The 13,023-nt window shown below is 42.5% G+C and overlaps 7 protein-coding genes across 7 annotated transcripts, besides 8 other annotated features; 3 read left to right on the top strand and 4 right to left on the bottom strand.

The window, feature by feature from the left end:
* Window positions 1–116: 116 nt before the first annotated feature.
* On the bottom strand, window positions 117–1,214 carry TraAM80_01737 (uncharacterized protein; the record flags this gene model as incomplete). The annotated part of the gene is made up of 1 exon (XM_029378768.1): window positions 117–1,214. The coding sequence occupies one exon, from the start codon at window positions 1,212–1,214 to the stop codon at window positions 117–119; it is 1,098 nt and encodes a 365-aa protein (XP_029241386.1).
* Window positions 1,215–1,415: 201 nt separating this feature from the next.
* TraAM80_01738 (uncharacterized protein) lies at window positions 1,416–2,330 on the bottom strand (the record flags this gene model as incomplete). Its single annotated transcript, XM_029378769.1, has 1 exon — window positions 1,416–2,330. One exon carries the CDS (start codon window positions 2,328–2,330, stop codon window positions 1,416–1,418), a length of 915 nt encoding a protein of 304 aa, XP_029241387.1.
* A 140-nt stretch (window positions 2,331–2,470) lies between these two features.
* Window positions 2,471–2,495: a microsatellite.
* Window positions 2,496–2,614: 119 nt separating this feature from the next.
* On the bottom strand, window positions 2,615–3,337 carry TraAM80_01739 (putative ankyrin repeat protein; the record flags this gene model as incomplete). Its single annotated transcript, XM_029378770.1, has 1 exon — window positions 2,615–3,337. One exon carries the CDS (start codon window positions 3,335–3,337, stop codon window positions 2,615–2,617), a length of 723 nt encoding a protein of 240 aa, XP_029241388.1.
* A 288-nt stretch (window positions 3,338–3,625) lies between these two features.
* Window positions 3,626–3,647: a microsatellite.
* Window positions 3,648–3,697: 50 nt separating this feature from the next.
* Window positions 3,698–5,023, bottom strand: TraAM80_01740 (uncharacterized protein; the record flags this gene model as incomplete). The annotated part of the gene is made up of 1 exon (XM_029378771.1): window positions 3,698–5,023. The coding sequence occupies one exon, from the start codon at window positions 5,021–5,023 to the stop codon at window positions 3,698–3,700; it is 1,326 nt and encodes a 441-aa protein (XP_029241389.1).
* Window positions 5,024–5,787: 764 nt separating this feature from the next.
* Window positions 5,788–5,817: a microsatellite.
* Window positions 5,818–5,948: 131 nt separating this feature from the next.
* On the top strand, window positions 5,949–6,395 carry TraAM80_01741 (acyl carrier protein, mitochondrial precursor; the record flags this gene model as incomplete). Its single annotated transcript, XM_029378772.1, has 1 exon — window positions 5,949–6,395. One exon carries the CDS (start codon window positions 5,949–5,951, stop codon window positions 6,393–6,395), a length of 447 nt encoding a protein of 148 aa, XP_029241390.1.
* Window positions 6,396–6,752: 357 nt separating this feature from the next.
* Window positions 6,753–6,815: a microsatellite.
* A 425-nt stretch (window positions 6,816–7,240) lies between these two features.
* Window positions 7,241–7,259: a microsatellite.
* Window positions 7,260–9,213: 1,954 nt separating this feature from the next.
* Window positions 9,214–9,239: a microsatellite.
* A 113-nt stretch (window positions 9,240–9,352) lies between these two features.
* TraAM80_01742 (putative axoneme central apparatus protein) lies at window positions 9,353–10,090 on the top strand (the record flags this gene model as incomplete). Its single annotated transcript, XM_029378773.1, has 1 exon — window positions 9,353–10,090. The coding sequence occupies one exon, from the start codon at window positions 9,353–9,355 to the stop codon at window positions 10,088–10,090; it is 738 nt and encodes a 245-aa protein (XP_029241391.1).
* Window positions 10,091–10,676: 586 nt separating this feature from the next.
* Window positions 10,677–10,700: a microsatellite.
* Window positions 10,701–11,733: 1,033 nt separating this feature from the next.
* Window positions 11,734–12,798, top strand: TraAM80_01743 (putative protein kinase-like protein; the record flags this gene model as incomplete). The annotated part of the gene is made up of 1 exon (XM_029378774.1): window positions 11,734–12,798. The coding sequence occupies one exon, from the start codon at window positions 11,734–11,736 to the stop codon at window positions 12,796–12,798; it is 1,065 nt and encodes a 354-aa protein (XP_029241392.1).
* Window positions 12,799–12,844: 46 nt separating this feature from the next.
* Window positions 12,845–12,864: a microsatellite.
* The last annotated feature ends 159 nt before the right edge of the window (window positions 12,865–13,023 follow it).

Raw genomic sequence — 13,023 nt, forward strand, 5'->3', positions numbered from 1 at the left:
GTAAACATGCAATGACCAGCAGGGAAAACCACAAAAAAGAAAAAATACATAACACACAACCCCACAGGAATGAAAGAAGTAATCAATACAAGACCTTCCCACTTGAATCTTATAGGTCACCTTGCATATGACTCAGATGCAGAGGTCTGAAGGTAAACAAACGGTTTACCATGCTTTTCTTTAGCGGCCTCCAGCCGCTCCCTCCACTCCTCTTTAAGCGAATGTAAATACCCAATGTCGGCATCCTCCCTAAACTTATTTAAAAGTTTGTGCGCTTCCAAACGGTCTCTTCGCACCATACCCTGTGTCTCTTCTAGCACAGCCACTTGCTCCATGCAGGAGGCAATGTCGGCTATAAGACGGGTTGCGACGTAATTAACCTCTGCATGAACATGTGCAAACTTTTGATCTGAAGAAGAAAAATCATTTTTATGCTTTTCAGCAACTCGCCTTCGAACACTCTCCTTTAAGGAGTCAGTAATATCTGAAGCACCGTAATTGATGTGCTCGTAGGAATCAAACAGTTCCGCCTCAACCACAGAAAAATCATCCTCCATCTGAGAAAGTGACACCTCACAAGCTGCCTCAATCAGCGACGACCACGCCCAAGACCTACGTAAAGTAAGTGGAGGTTGAGAAGCCGTCTGTGAACCAAAATCCACTCCTCCTCGCTCTGCACATACACGACTCAAAACCGCCACATATAAGAGAGATTTTACATTATCCCACGTTTCACTATTAATACAAGCTTGCTGTGCATCTTTAGCTTGAAGGGGTACGTCACTTCCTAAACCTCCATTATCTGTAAGTCCAGCAATAAATCGCAAAAGTGATAACAATTGCTTCCCTTCCACGCTACCCTTATTATCTTCTTTGGAGCACGGAACCAGGTACGCCTCACAAAGAATACGCACCTCTTCCCTCGCCCCAATAACACCATTTAACTCGTCACCACCAAACTGCAAAACCGAATGTTCAGCATCGTGGACAAAGCCCAAAGACTCTAACCACTCAAGAAACTGAAATAAATAAAAGGACGAAGCAACATAGCGTTCCCACATCACTGAAGCCATATTAATTCGTCTGTACTTCTCTGATGAAGGGTATGTAACAATATTTGTAAATACTCTATCTAAGACTTCAAGAGCCTTTCTTCGACACTCGGCCGAGGCTTGACGGTGTAAGAGACGATGCAAACGAAGCAGTCCATTCATTGCTTATATGTTGCCTTCATTAGTTTTTGTTTTCTTTATGGTTTCTGGGAAATACCACCCTCAGTGGTTTTCCACCAAAACAAAAAAAAAAGGAAACGGGAATATATATATATATATTGCAACTAGATAGAGAAAAAAAGGTTTAAGCAAATAAAAAAAAACGCAAGTTTCACTATTAGCATCTTACAAGTTTTTTCTCTTTTAATACTCATTATTTTCCCCAGCAGAAAGCCATTCTTCTAAGCTTTGGCGACGCTCATGTAGTCTCGCTGTAAAAAACTGATATGGATCGGCACATTCCTTCCTCAATTTTCCACTACTCAGCGCATACCTCGAAAAACTTTGTTTTTCGTTTGGTGCTAATAAAGGGGCTGAATGCAAATTCTGCGAGAACAATTTTTCCACCTCAACACTTATTTTCCCAGTATCATGTTCCCAGCTAGGGAAGGAAAAGGACATAGCCCCCGAACTGGAATTTTCCTCAAAAACTCCTGAACTACAATGTTTTTTTGACCTGTGTGCGTCTTCCCATACATTTCCACGCTTTCGACAAACTGACCTTTTTACACCAACTGTTTTAGCATGCTTCATGCGCTCGTAAAAGCCATAAATATATATTTTATCCTCAACAAGATGCAGTAACGTATTTTTATAATTCTCCTCAAATTCATCTTCTGACTGGCCCTGGGACAAAAGAGGTTTCAAAAGACAGGAACGGATCTGTTGTAGCATTTTAACATCCATCGATGTACTAATTATTGTGTCTTCAAGCTTACCAGGAATGATCAAAGACTCAGTGGCCAATGAAGCATTTGTATTTTCCTCATTTTTTGGCCCGATAGCATGACAACGACAACAGTTTTCGGATTTTCCTGTGGCTGAATCCTCTTCCATTGCATCCACCACCTGACAATTCATATTCCTAGGTTGGCCTCTCTCATGCACTTTCTTTGAAAGGGTTTGTCCAACCCAGGGGGGAGGTATGGCATTCGCTTGCAATGGAGCCACTGTCTCAAGAGAAGGCAATACCAAATTATGTGTAGAATTTGGTTTGAGAAAGGAATTAATCACTGTATCAGCCTCGAAATCACCCATTGTGTCATCGTATGTGTCCATTTGCTTTGGCAGATGACACATCTATCGTCCCCACAGGAAAAAAAAAATACCTTCTCTAAGGAATACTAAGCTCAGTCCGCAAAAACAAGAGTTTGAATAAAGCAAAGCAAAGCAAAAAAAAAAGATGTGCTTCAAACCCGTATTTATTTATTTATTTTTTTTTTTGAAGACAAACACAAAAAAAAAAACATCTCTATCAACGTGCCTACCCTCGATGTCAAGACATAAATGAAAAAAAAAACATCACATAAAAAAACATTCAGGAATGAACTATTTCCTGTTTTTCATGAAAGAGCCACAAAGGACTGTGGAAGCCACTCACTACATAAGAGAATACTTAGGTCTTTTTGAACTTCCAACTGCCGTACTGTAGTGGCTTCTTCACAGTTTGCTTCAGCTTGACGTCTAGTTCCTTCAAAAACAAGGTCTGCATTATCATCTCCTCTAGACAAAAAAATGTTTACAACAGCTTTATGTCCACAACGAGCGGCAAGATCCATCGCCGTGTTTCCCCTAAAATCCGTCAAGGTAAGTGAGGAACCAGCCTCCCTAATCAAAAAATCAACCGTGCTGGCATCCCCTCGAATGGCAGCAAGCATTAGAGGTGTGCGTCCAGTATATGGATGGGGGAGATCGACGAGTGCCCTAGACCCAGGTCTGAATTGCCGACTTGTTGAACGCAAAACGCCCGAGCCACTTGAACATGCATAAGCACTTCCAGAACTGGATGGAAGGTAAAGTAATATTTCCAGCATTTTTACATCAGAACACCATGCTGCGTGATGAAATACATTAAATTGAAAAATGTCACAGGGATACATTGATGCCCCAAGACCAAGCAACAGCTCAACAATAGAATGCCTTCGAAAAGCGACAGCCCATATAAGCAAGGTCATGCGTCTTTCCGTATCAACAAAGTTAACATTTTGTTTTGTTAGATTTCTAGTAAGACACTCAACATCATCCTTTTCCACCGCCAAAAGAAGAAGTTCAATCCTGCTAGACATTCCCTTCTAGTATGACCAGACGCAAACAGGAGAGTCAAAGACAAGAGATCGCCATGTGAAATCATCCATATATATTCCATTTTATTATTGTTGTTATTATCCGTGAAGGTGATGGAAGACAATAAAATAAGCTTCGAATCCCCTCCGTTCAATATAATATTGGACATCAAAACACAAAAAAAAACAGCTTTAAAATTCTATATCTATAAAAAATTTATCAAGAACCAAAAACAAAGGTAGTCTATGTATCACGATCACTCCATAACAATCTAAGACAATAAAAACGGCATATATATATATATATATATATCCAAATACATGGAGAAAGCATCTATTAATAAAAATTAACAATATTTTGCTTTATTCCTCAGAAAACAATTTCTGAGAAACCAAATCTATGATTGAACGCTCATTCTCATTGGCATTTCCAATTATTTGTGTATTTCCAGCAATCCTCTCGGTTGACACAACTGGGGAAGTCCCCTGAATTTTTGTATTGGTGGAAGAAAATACCGCATTATTGCTCGGAGAAAGGCTTTGTCGAAAAATTTCACTATCTCCGAGCTTTCTATCCTCCTGACGGCCCCGAAGTAGAGTAACCCGTCGAGGAACCGTCACAGGTGTTCGTAGTCTATTCGAACCTGAATAAACGCCGGGCACATTCGAACTTTGAGAGGCACATGCAGGGGCGGCAAAAATAGAATTCCATGGATGCACCGTTGGCTGAAAAGCACTACCGCTCCGCAAGATTAACTTTTGCTGCGAGTTACCAACAAACTCAACTTGAGTAGAATCATAAGGTAATTCTGGAGATGGATTCAACAAAGAGGCGTTGTATCCAGGATTGACCTGACAACCTAGACCCAACGGTGAAAAATTTTGTGTGCTGCTCGGTGATGTGTCAACACGAGCTGGTGTGACAGCGTTAAAGAAGAGACGCTGAGGCACATCCGGATAAAATAATGCTTCAGGTTTTTGAGGGGTAACATTTTGCTGGTTATGTGCAGAAGGTGCAAGATATATTTTGATACCTGCATCCAGGGGAGATATGTCATTCCCTCTTATAAGTGAAGAAGCGGATGGAGGCACCACATTAGTTACCGGTTCGTAACAATCTTCACTGCGAAGTATAATTTTCAAGCTTTCTTCCACCGGAAGTCTCTTTGGAACATATGCTGAGTTTTGTGCCTCGCGTATTTTTCCCTCCGAAAGGCGTATACGATTTTCTTTTGCCTCTTTTATGAAAAGTGGACTCACCCACTGAAGCCTTTGCTCTTCTATAACAGATTCCAATGTATTTGACGATGCATCTTGACCTTCTATAAAAACATTGTCGAACATGTGCAACGCCCGACGCCATTTTCGCAGCGACACATCCCACGTACGCTTACTGCCCTTATTCACATCAGGCGGTGAAAGTGGAAGAATACCACCACTTTTTAACAATGGGTCACTCTGTACCAATTTTATCATGTTGGAGTACCCTTCAGTTACAAAACCGTATGAAATTTGTTTTTCTCGTTGTGCGTTCCGCCTTAACAATTCGGGAGAATTCTGACAAGGTCGACGGCCTGCGGAATTGTTGCACCATCTTTTTTTGTTAGAACATGTATTCTCAATGTGAACGCTTCTTTCAGAGCACAACGTTGGCCTTACAGGAGTTTGCATACCAGCATTAATGTTCATGATGCCGAGCAAACAAAGAAAGCAGTCCGCTTCTACGGTTGTTTGTATTTGACCACAAAAAAGATGAGACGAAAGAAGATGATGTTTTTACTTTAGCAATCGTTAAAGACAAAAGAAAAACAATAAAAAATCAGTTGAGATGGAAAAGCATCAAACACCATAAACAAAATAAAATAACGACACACTTCCATCCCTTACCAAGATATATGTAATAAAAAAAAACGAATAGCATGATGTCACCCAACACTTGTCGCAAACACAGGCAACCATGAAGAAGTAGAAAAAATGGCGGATGAAAAAGACATTAAAAAAAAAAAAACGAAAACAGATGCTGCGCCCCGCCCCGCCGCCACAGCCCGGGGACGAGAAAAAAGTAAAAAAAAACGCAACGCCCCCTCTTTTGATCCCGGGGCTTACGCCAGCGCGCAAAAATAAAAAAAACAACAGCGCACAAAAACCAAAACCAAAATGGGCCAAAGCTAATAGGGCGGCGGTGCGCCCCCCCGCGCCCTACTTGTTGGCGCTCTTTTGCAATGCTAGTGGGTGCCGCCCGCGCTAGCTCCTCTGAGTTGTTGCTCTGTGTCGGGCTGGTCCCGCGTCATTCGCGCAGGTGTGTGGCCGTTTTTTTCTGTTTTTGGGACGTGGTGTCGGTTTCTTTGTGGGTGTTTTTTGTTGTCAGTGTGTCCCCCTCCCCCCGAGTGTTTACTGATTTCTCATTATTCGTATGTTGTTGCAGGGGTAGCGTTGTCATTGCGCCGTTTTTTAAGAAAAAAAAAAAAAAAAAAAAAAAAAAATAGATGATAGTAACGAACTGAGAAGGAATATGCCCTGAAATTCTGTTTGTTTTTTCGTTCTTCTTTTTCTGTATTATTAAGGATTTTTTTTCTTTTTGTGGTTTGAAGAGAATAGAAAAAAAGGGATTATAATGCAACGCACACAGCTTATTCGCAAATTTTTCTCTCGGGTTGGCGCGTTTGGTGTCCTCTCTACGAGATACCAGGCTTTTACTGCGGCAAATAAACCTTATCTATCGGGTGTTTCCATTCCCTTGGCTATTTCAGCGCGATTTCACACTGAGGGTCACGGTGGTGGTGACGAGGCAACCCGAACAGGCCAGTATTTGCTCAACAGGGATGATGTTTTGACCCGTGTATTGGAGGTAGTGAAAAACTTTGAAAAGGTTGATGCATCGAAGGTTACTCCAGAGTCCCATTTTGTTAATGATCTCGGACTCAACTCTTTGGATGTTGTTGAAGTGGTTTTTGCTATCGAGCAGGAATTTATTCTAGATATTCCTGACCATGATGCTGAGAAGATTCAATCCGTTTCTGATGCAGTTGAGTATATTTCCCAAAATCCAATGGCGAAGTAGACGGTATAATATCATCTTGTAACGAAGTATGTGTGCAGTAGCTTTCTGAACATATTTAACTACTAAAATCGTTATGAAACGTTGGTTGTCGGGTCATTTTATTTCTAGAAGGAGCTAACAAATACCCCCAAAAAAGATTATTTTTGGTCCATTTTGCTCTTCGTAACGCACTCCTATTAGAGGTTGTAAGCAACAACAAAAACAAACGAAGAGGCGGGGGAGAAAGAAGGAAATATTTGGTGATTTGGCAAAACTGTATTTTTGAGGGAAAGACAACACAAATTAATAAATTGACGGTTGTATGGCTCAAATCATTTTTTTTTCTCGTGTATTTTTCATGTAAATCATGAGGTCACCTTTTTATTTTGTTTTATCAATATATTATTCTTATTATTATTGTGTTTTTCTTTTTTTTTTTTTCGTATACACTGTAAAACAGTTTTAGATAGAATCTTAGATATATAGTGGCCACACCGTGATCACTTTGACCGGCATCTTTGGTGGAATGGTTTCTGTAAGTGGCGAAGACACATTGGAAAAAAAAAGAAAACATAAATGACCCTTAACCACAAACTGTTGTATTTATGTTTTTTTTCTGCATGAGTAGTCTATGGCTGCTTGCAATATTAACGAAAAGGCTGAATTGTCATTTTACCTTTCATTGTTTGTAGGTATATATGAGCTTTCTAGGGAATAATTCACATTTTTCTCTTCTACATATTTTCAATTTAAATTTTCCACTTTGAAGTAAAACTGTTCAAGTATAGTCTGGTCTATGGCCCTGCTGGGGCCAGCTGCAGACTCCTGCGGCTCTTGAGTCGGTATTGAATTTGTGACTGTGCTGTTATATATATATACATATATGAAAATTGATAATATGAGGATGCAAAGTTTAACTGGGTTATTTGTACATCTTGTTGGGTCCAAAAAAAATTTATCATTTTGTTTCATCTTAGAAACAAGAGTCTGAGATATATATATAGTACTTATATAATACTAACATGAATGTACTGACTAGACGGCTCCGTGGTTTATGTAGCCATATCTATACGTTTTTCTTTTTTGAATATTGCGGGGTACACATATAAATATATTTTTTGTCAATATTTTTTTTTGAGTTATTTTGGAGGGAGGGGGGGGGGTCTCTCAATAATCAAACAGAAACTGTTTTGCTCCTCAAGAGTTATGTAAACGTGCTTCAGTTAGTTTGTTATGCCCTTTTGGATTCCCTGAGAGGGGAAGCAATGTTTATGAATTAAATGAACTATCTTAATCAGTGTCAAACTAAAACGGATTATTTTTATGGTGAGGAGCTTATCTGATCTTCATTATTAAGTGAATAGGTGTGTGCATTCCCTGTCACTTGACTTATGCGTAGTGCAAACAGTTGTGTGGGAATGTCTCTCAAGTCAAATTGGAAATGATGGGCAATGAGGTGTCGGAATCCATATCGGACTTGTAACTTGACAAGTAGTATGGAGTATGCTCCTTTTGCGTTTTTTTGTTGTTAATGGTGTTCCATCAAAAGTCCAATATAACTCCAAGGCAGTGGTTTGTTCTGTTGACGAATCTCAGGGGATTAATAGAGATTTGAGTTTTTCACATGCGCCTCTTGTTGTAACGATCCAAAGTAATCGTGACCGGGCAGTGGCTTAAAGTCCTCAGGAAGAAAGCCTTGAGGCGGATGAATTAGAACGTGAGGTTGGGGCAATCTAGGATGAGAAAGAAAAACAACTTAACGCGATTGTTATTAACAATTTGCTGAGACTTTCGAGGGACCCCAATGCTCAAGTTGATGCTTGAGAGTTTGAAAATTTTGAGTGGGATGATCCAAGTTTTGAAGAGGAACTGAAAACACTAAAACAAGTAGCAATTTATATTGGAGACCAGGTTGAAAACGGTTAAGGCTAAAACTTTGGAGAGTACAGTTGTAATAAAGTCAAGAAGCAGGCTATGGAGTAGGCGAAAAACTATGCCTTGCTGAATAAAGTTGAAGAAGAAGCCATGTCATCAACAAGCCCAAAGAAAAACCCTTGTGGGAGCTCGGTGCGCAGAGGTTGTTATGATTGGTAGCTATGGTAAGATGCAAGTGCCATCCAAGGATGCTTACATGGGTTCTTGTCCTTCCAGTAAGAAGAAGATGACTGAAAGTATGTTAATAATTGTAGGTAACGTTTTGGGGGTAATAGCTTTCATGGAGGCTTGTGTGTGTGGGCTCTCGCAACGTGGATAAAGGGAAAAGAGCGGATTTATTACTATTCCCTAAGACCAATATCCCTCTTCGAAAGGAGGCTGCTTTTGGTAAAGAAGAGAAATCGACGCGTAGAAAGTGCAAGGGGAGTGCATGCCATTAAACCCTCGTAATCAGCGAGATTCGGGAGGTGTTTAATGAGGAAAATGTAGAGACAGAGTATATGGATTCAGAAGTTTTAATTGATGGTGTCAAGAATAAGTGAGTAAGACAGCTCGACGGCCGAGGTGGATACAGTTGTCCCGAAGGAATTTGGGCTTTTCTTCAGTAACTGGCGTTTTACCTTGGTGCACCAGGAAATGCTCGATCTGTGCAGGTTGAAATTGCTCATCAGCTCAAAAAAAAAAAAAGCAGGAACGTGCAATGAGGCAATGCCAGCGCACTAGCTACCATAGTTTGATTGCTTTTGCGGACGTTGTAGATATGAATGATATAGAAGGTGTTGTAGAGGCGTTGAAGACCTAAGCAGCTTCTGAAGCATTCCAGAACAAGCCTTCAAAAGAATCCCGCGGACGCAGGAACACACGGCATTGACATTCAAGAAGGGATGCCCCTTGCAGTTACATTTTATTATTATTATTATTATTATTATTGATCCTTGATGAAGTTGCGGACGCCATCGTGGAAGAAGATCACGCGACACATGTCTCCTTGAATGCCACGCAAAATTTTCGTAAACTTTCGGGGGAACAACAAAGTCCTACCGATGCTGCGAACGCGAAGGACGATAAGCCAGCGAATAATAATAAAAAGACACTCTTATGTATCGGCCTGTCAAAAGTCGCGTGGATTGGAGTACTTGTTAGTTCAGGATGCGGTATGGAACGAAATAGCTAAAGGGGAGGATGCCTTGGAATTAACCCACGTAAAGACTGGTATTAGCGCACAGCTGAAGGAAGAACGCTCATTAGATCGTCACCGAGGTGGAAAAGATGCTATGTTACTATTTTTGCCGACTGGGGGCCGTGACACTCGACAAAATCGTCTCAACGGGTCACACAAAAAGTTGAATACTTTTCCTAGCTTTGCCTTGTTGCCGGGGTCCGTAGCGAGTGAAATGCCATATTTTGTCATAGATCCCAGAGTCGTGGCGAAGGCGACTAGCGACGGAAAAGCAGCGTTGCGTGCGACACACGAGGCCCATAAACTGCGTCGTGCGAGAGGGAACAGACTTGATGGCTTCCTCTTCGTCCACAAGAACGAAACTTGTAGAAAAGCAATGAAGGTGCAAGAAAAGGTGGACGAAAACCTTAATGCATCCGTTTTCAAAAGAAACACGGCTACGAAAGGAATATTACGCCCTGCATTACCTAACGTCCGGGAGCGAAGTCGCAACTCTGCAGCCGACAGCACAGTATCGCTCAAAATTACGGGGCTCGACACGATGGAAGACACTCTCGAAAATACACTAAACGGCGCTGTGAAAGGGTCGAAAGTTACCTAACAAGATTGGATCGTTTGGACAATTTACCCATTCACTTTTTCATCACCAGTCGTTTCCCTCCTTGCGCACGTGGTCACCTGTGATCTTATTGCTACCGACTGCTCAGTATTAGTATGTTTTTTTTTTCTCCTACAAGGAAACACGAAGAAGTCTTTTTTATTTGTGCCAACGAGAAAGCAAACAAAAGGGATATGAGGTGTGACAAAGAACACGACACCAGCAGCGTGCTCAAAGGAGGCAATCAAATTAACAGACAATAATAATAAAAAAAAAGAAGTTGTGGACGGGAGGTGAAGACGAAAAGGAAGTGGATTTAGTTTTTGCGTTGATTGACCACGAATGCAGAAGAGCAAAGGGCAAGGAGCGCTTTCTGGTGAGAGATGAGCTTGTGCAGCGTTGTGTATTGGAAGTTATTTTTTTTACTTCCGTTTCAAGTGGTGGGCCAAGGTTGTTATATAAGTGTCTCTCGGAGGGTGAGAAGGGGAGTGGAGAAAAGAAGGAAGTCCAACGGCAACTGTTTTGTACGACCGTTTTCTCCCTTTGTTTTCTCGTCTGTAATGTACTGGCACTTTTTGCTTCAACACCGTTTTTTTTTTTTATTGTTTTTCTTGCTTTGTCCCTCTTTTGTATCCTTCTTCATTGTGGGTGCCCATAAACTTGTGAAGGGAATGTGCAACTGTATCTGTCCACGAAGAACATGCTGGTGCTTCATGCTAAATCTTTTTTTTTTTTTGTGTATAAATTGATGTTTGTTTCCAACGAATACCGCCTTGATGGGCAGCGCGAGAGCAGTTGCTTTTCTCTTTTTCTCTAGTGTCTCTCCATATGGAGGAGAGACTGGCGATTGTGGAGCATTGTAAATACTGCCACTTTGTGGGTTTGCAATGCAAGCCTGGGGCTCCTGACGTCTTCATTTTGAATTCTTTTGCTTGTGTTTGAACGCTTGGTGATGCTTGAGTAGGAAATGCCAAGCACACTGTACCCAACTGTGATTTTGTTCTTGTGCTTTCTGTTACGAGGGTACGGAGTCTCACCCAGACGCAACATTTCCTTAGTTAAGAGAGGCTTTCTCGTTTACTTGTTTGTGCCAGGGCTTGACACAGTCTTGTTTTGTATCTGATATACGTGTATCTGTTATAGTTGTCGTGATACGGTGATGTTGGCGGCATGCGCGGACTTCATGGTTGGAGGTGCGGCTGTGGCGGGGCTGCACACAGTGAAGGCATCCGCAATGTACGTGTGGCCGTGGATGGCTTGAGAGTTGCGACGCGTAGCAAACATACCCACACACGACAGAAGAACAGTGACAATTGTACAATAACAAAAAAAAAAGTGACAAACACTTTGCGTTTCATTTTGTGTTCGATGTTTACACACACATCCGCAATCTTTACTTTTAATTATTATTATTATTTTTTGACTTTGATATTTTTTCTGTTTGTTTTTGAGTGCGTCTGTCGTGAGGGGGCGGCACCGGTGGGATGCACTGGGCGGCAGAAAAGGTAGGGAAAACTCGCTGCAATGCTTGGAATCGATGATGCAGGCAAGCGTCGAAGCACTCCCGTTTTCGCCTCCCTCCTTTTTTTTTGGCGCCGTTGGCGTTGAGTGATGTAAGGAGAAAAAGGTTATTGTGTTGTTTTCTCATGGATATCTCTGTAGTATTGGCCGCGGATGTTCTGCCGTCGTCCGACATGCGAAACACCCTCATTCTGGTGGGCCAACGGAGCGTCGCTGGGAGCGGCGAGCGTCGAGAGCAGACCCGCTGCATTGTTTTCGATGTGATTCCGTGTGCCGACATTGATGTGGTCGTGGAGCAGGTAGAGTGCTTGGAGCAGGTTCTCCCGTGCGGCATCGGTGTCTTGGGCGTCTTGCTCTCTGGCGATGGTGCCAAGGAACTCGTGGGTCTACGGCGCTCCATCAAGAACCATGCGCATGTCTCCGCGCTTTTTGCCGTGACGTGCAGTAAGGGGGGGAAGGTGCAGTGCCAACTCCTGCAATCAGGAAAGACGCTGGCTGTGATTTTACTTGAAACAAGACCCGTGTTTGTCACAATGGCGTGCTACTTTAATTGCCCCTTGAACCTATTCCCGTTTATAGTTCGATCCGGTGCTGCGGACGCGAAGCATAGCGTCGTTGTAGACAGTACTAGCACCACTGTTCTGGAGCACAATGACATCTGGACTGTAGTCGATAATCTTTATGCGGTACAGCTGGGCAAGAAAGAGGGACAAAGGGAGGACATGCTGTGTGTGCACGTGACGTTTGCCCCACTTTTTTCGTGTGGCCGAGACGTGTATAGCGCCATATGCTCACTTCTACCGAAGGTCGCGCAAAGACCAGAAGGTGTGGTGGTGCAGGTAGAGTCGCAGCGGCACCCCGCACTGCTGTATCAGTGGATCTTTACACCCACGGAAAGGGGTGCAGCCACCCTCTCCATGGAGCAGTGGAACGAGCTGCGAGAATTAATTGAGGACGGCGTGGGGGAGGAGGTGCAGTCGTCTCAAGTAGTGAAGGACGCATTTCTAGGATTACAGCCTGCGCCCATAGAGGCTGCAAAAATGAGGGGGACGGACACGGCAAAGAAACCAGAGGAAACCTTGCTCGCAGAGGAATTCGCCCAGCTTGAGAGGGAGCGGAGTCAGTGGCTGAGGTACATACCACCTACTTTGGTCGTGTGCTATACCATTTTTTGGGTGTTTTTTTGGTAGATGTGACGCACCAGAAACAAACACACAAACAAAACGGGGACACCTCTGTGTGTGTGTGTGTGCGTGCGCACATGTTAGTTCGTTTGCTGCTATTTTATGGGGCACTACTGCGTTGTAACGAAGATCTGCCATTTTCCTCCACCCTCTCATTTTTTTTTTTTTGCCTTCTCTCTGCGTAGTTGTTGTTTACAGATGTTTTCGACAGGTCAGATGTAGAATGTTTGG

This window comes from Trypanosoma rangeli (assembly GCF_003719475.1).
Source record: "Trypanosoma rangeli strain AM80 chromosome Unknown Tra_15.4_contig_00036, whole genome shotgun sequence".
Classification (NCBI taxonomy): domain Eukaryota; phylum Euglenozoa; class Kinetoplastea; order Trypanosomatida; family Trypanosomatidae; genus Trypanosoma; species Trypanosoma rangeli.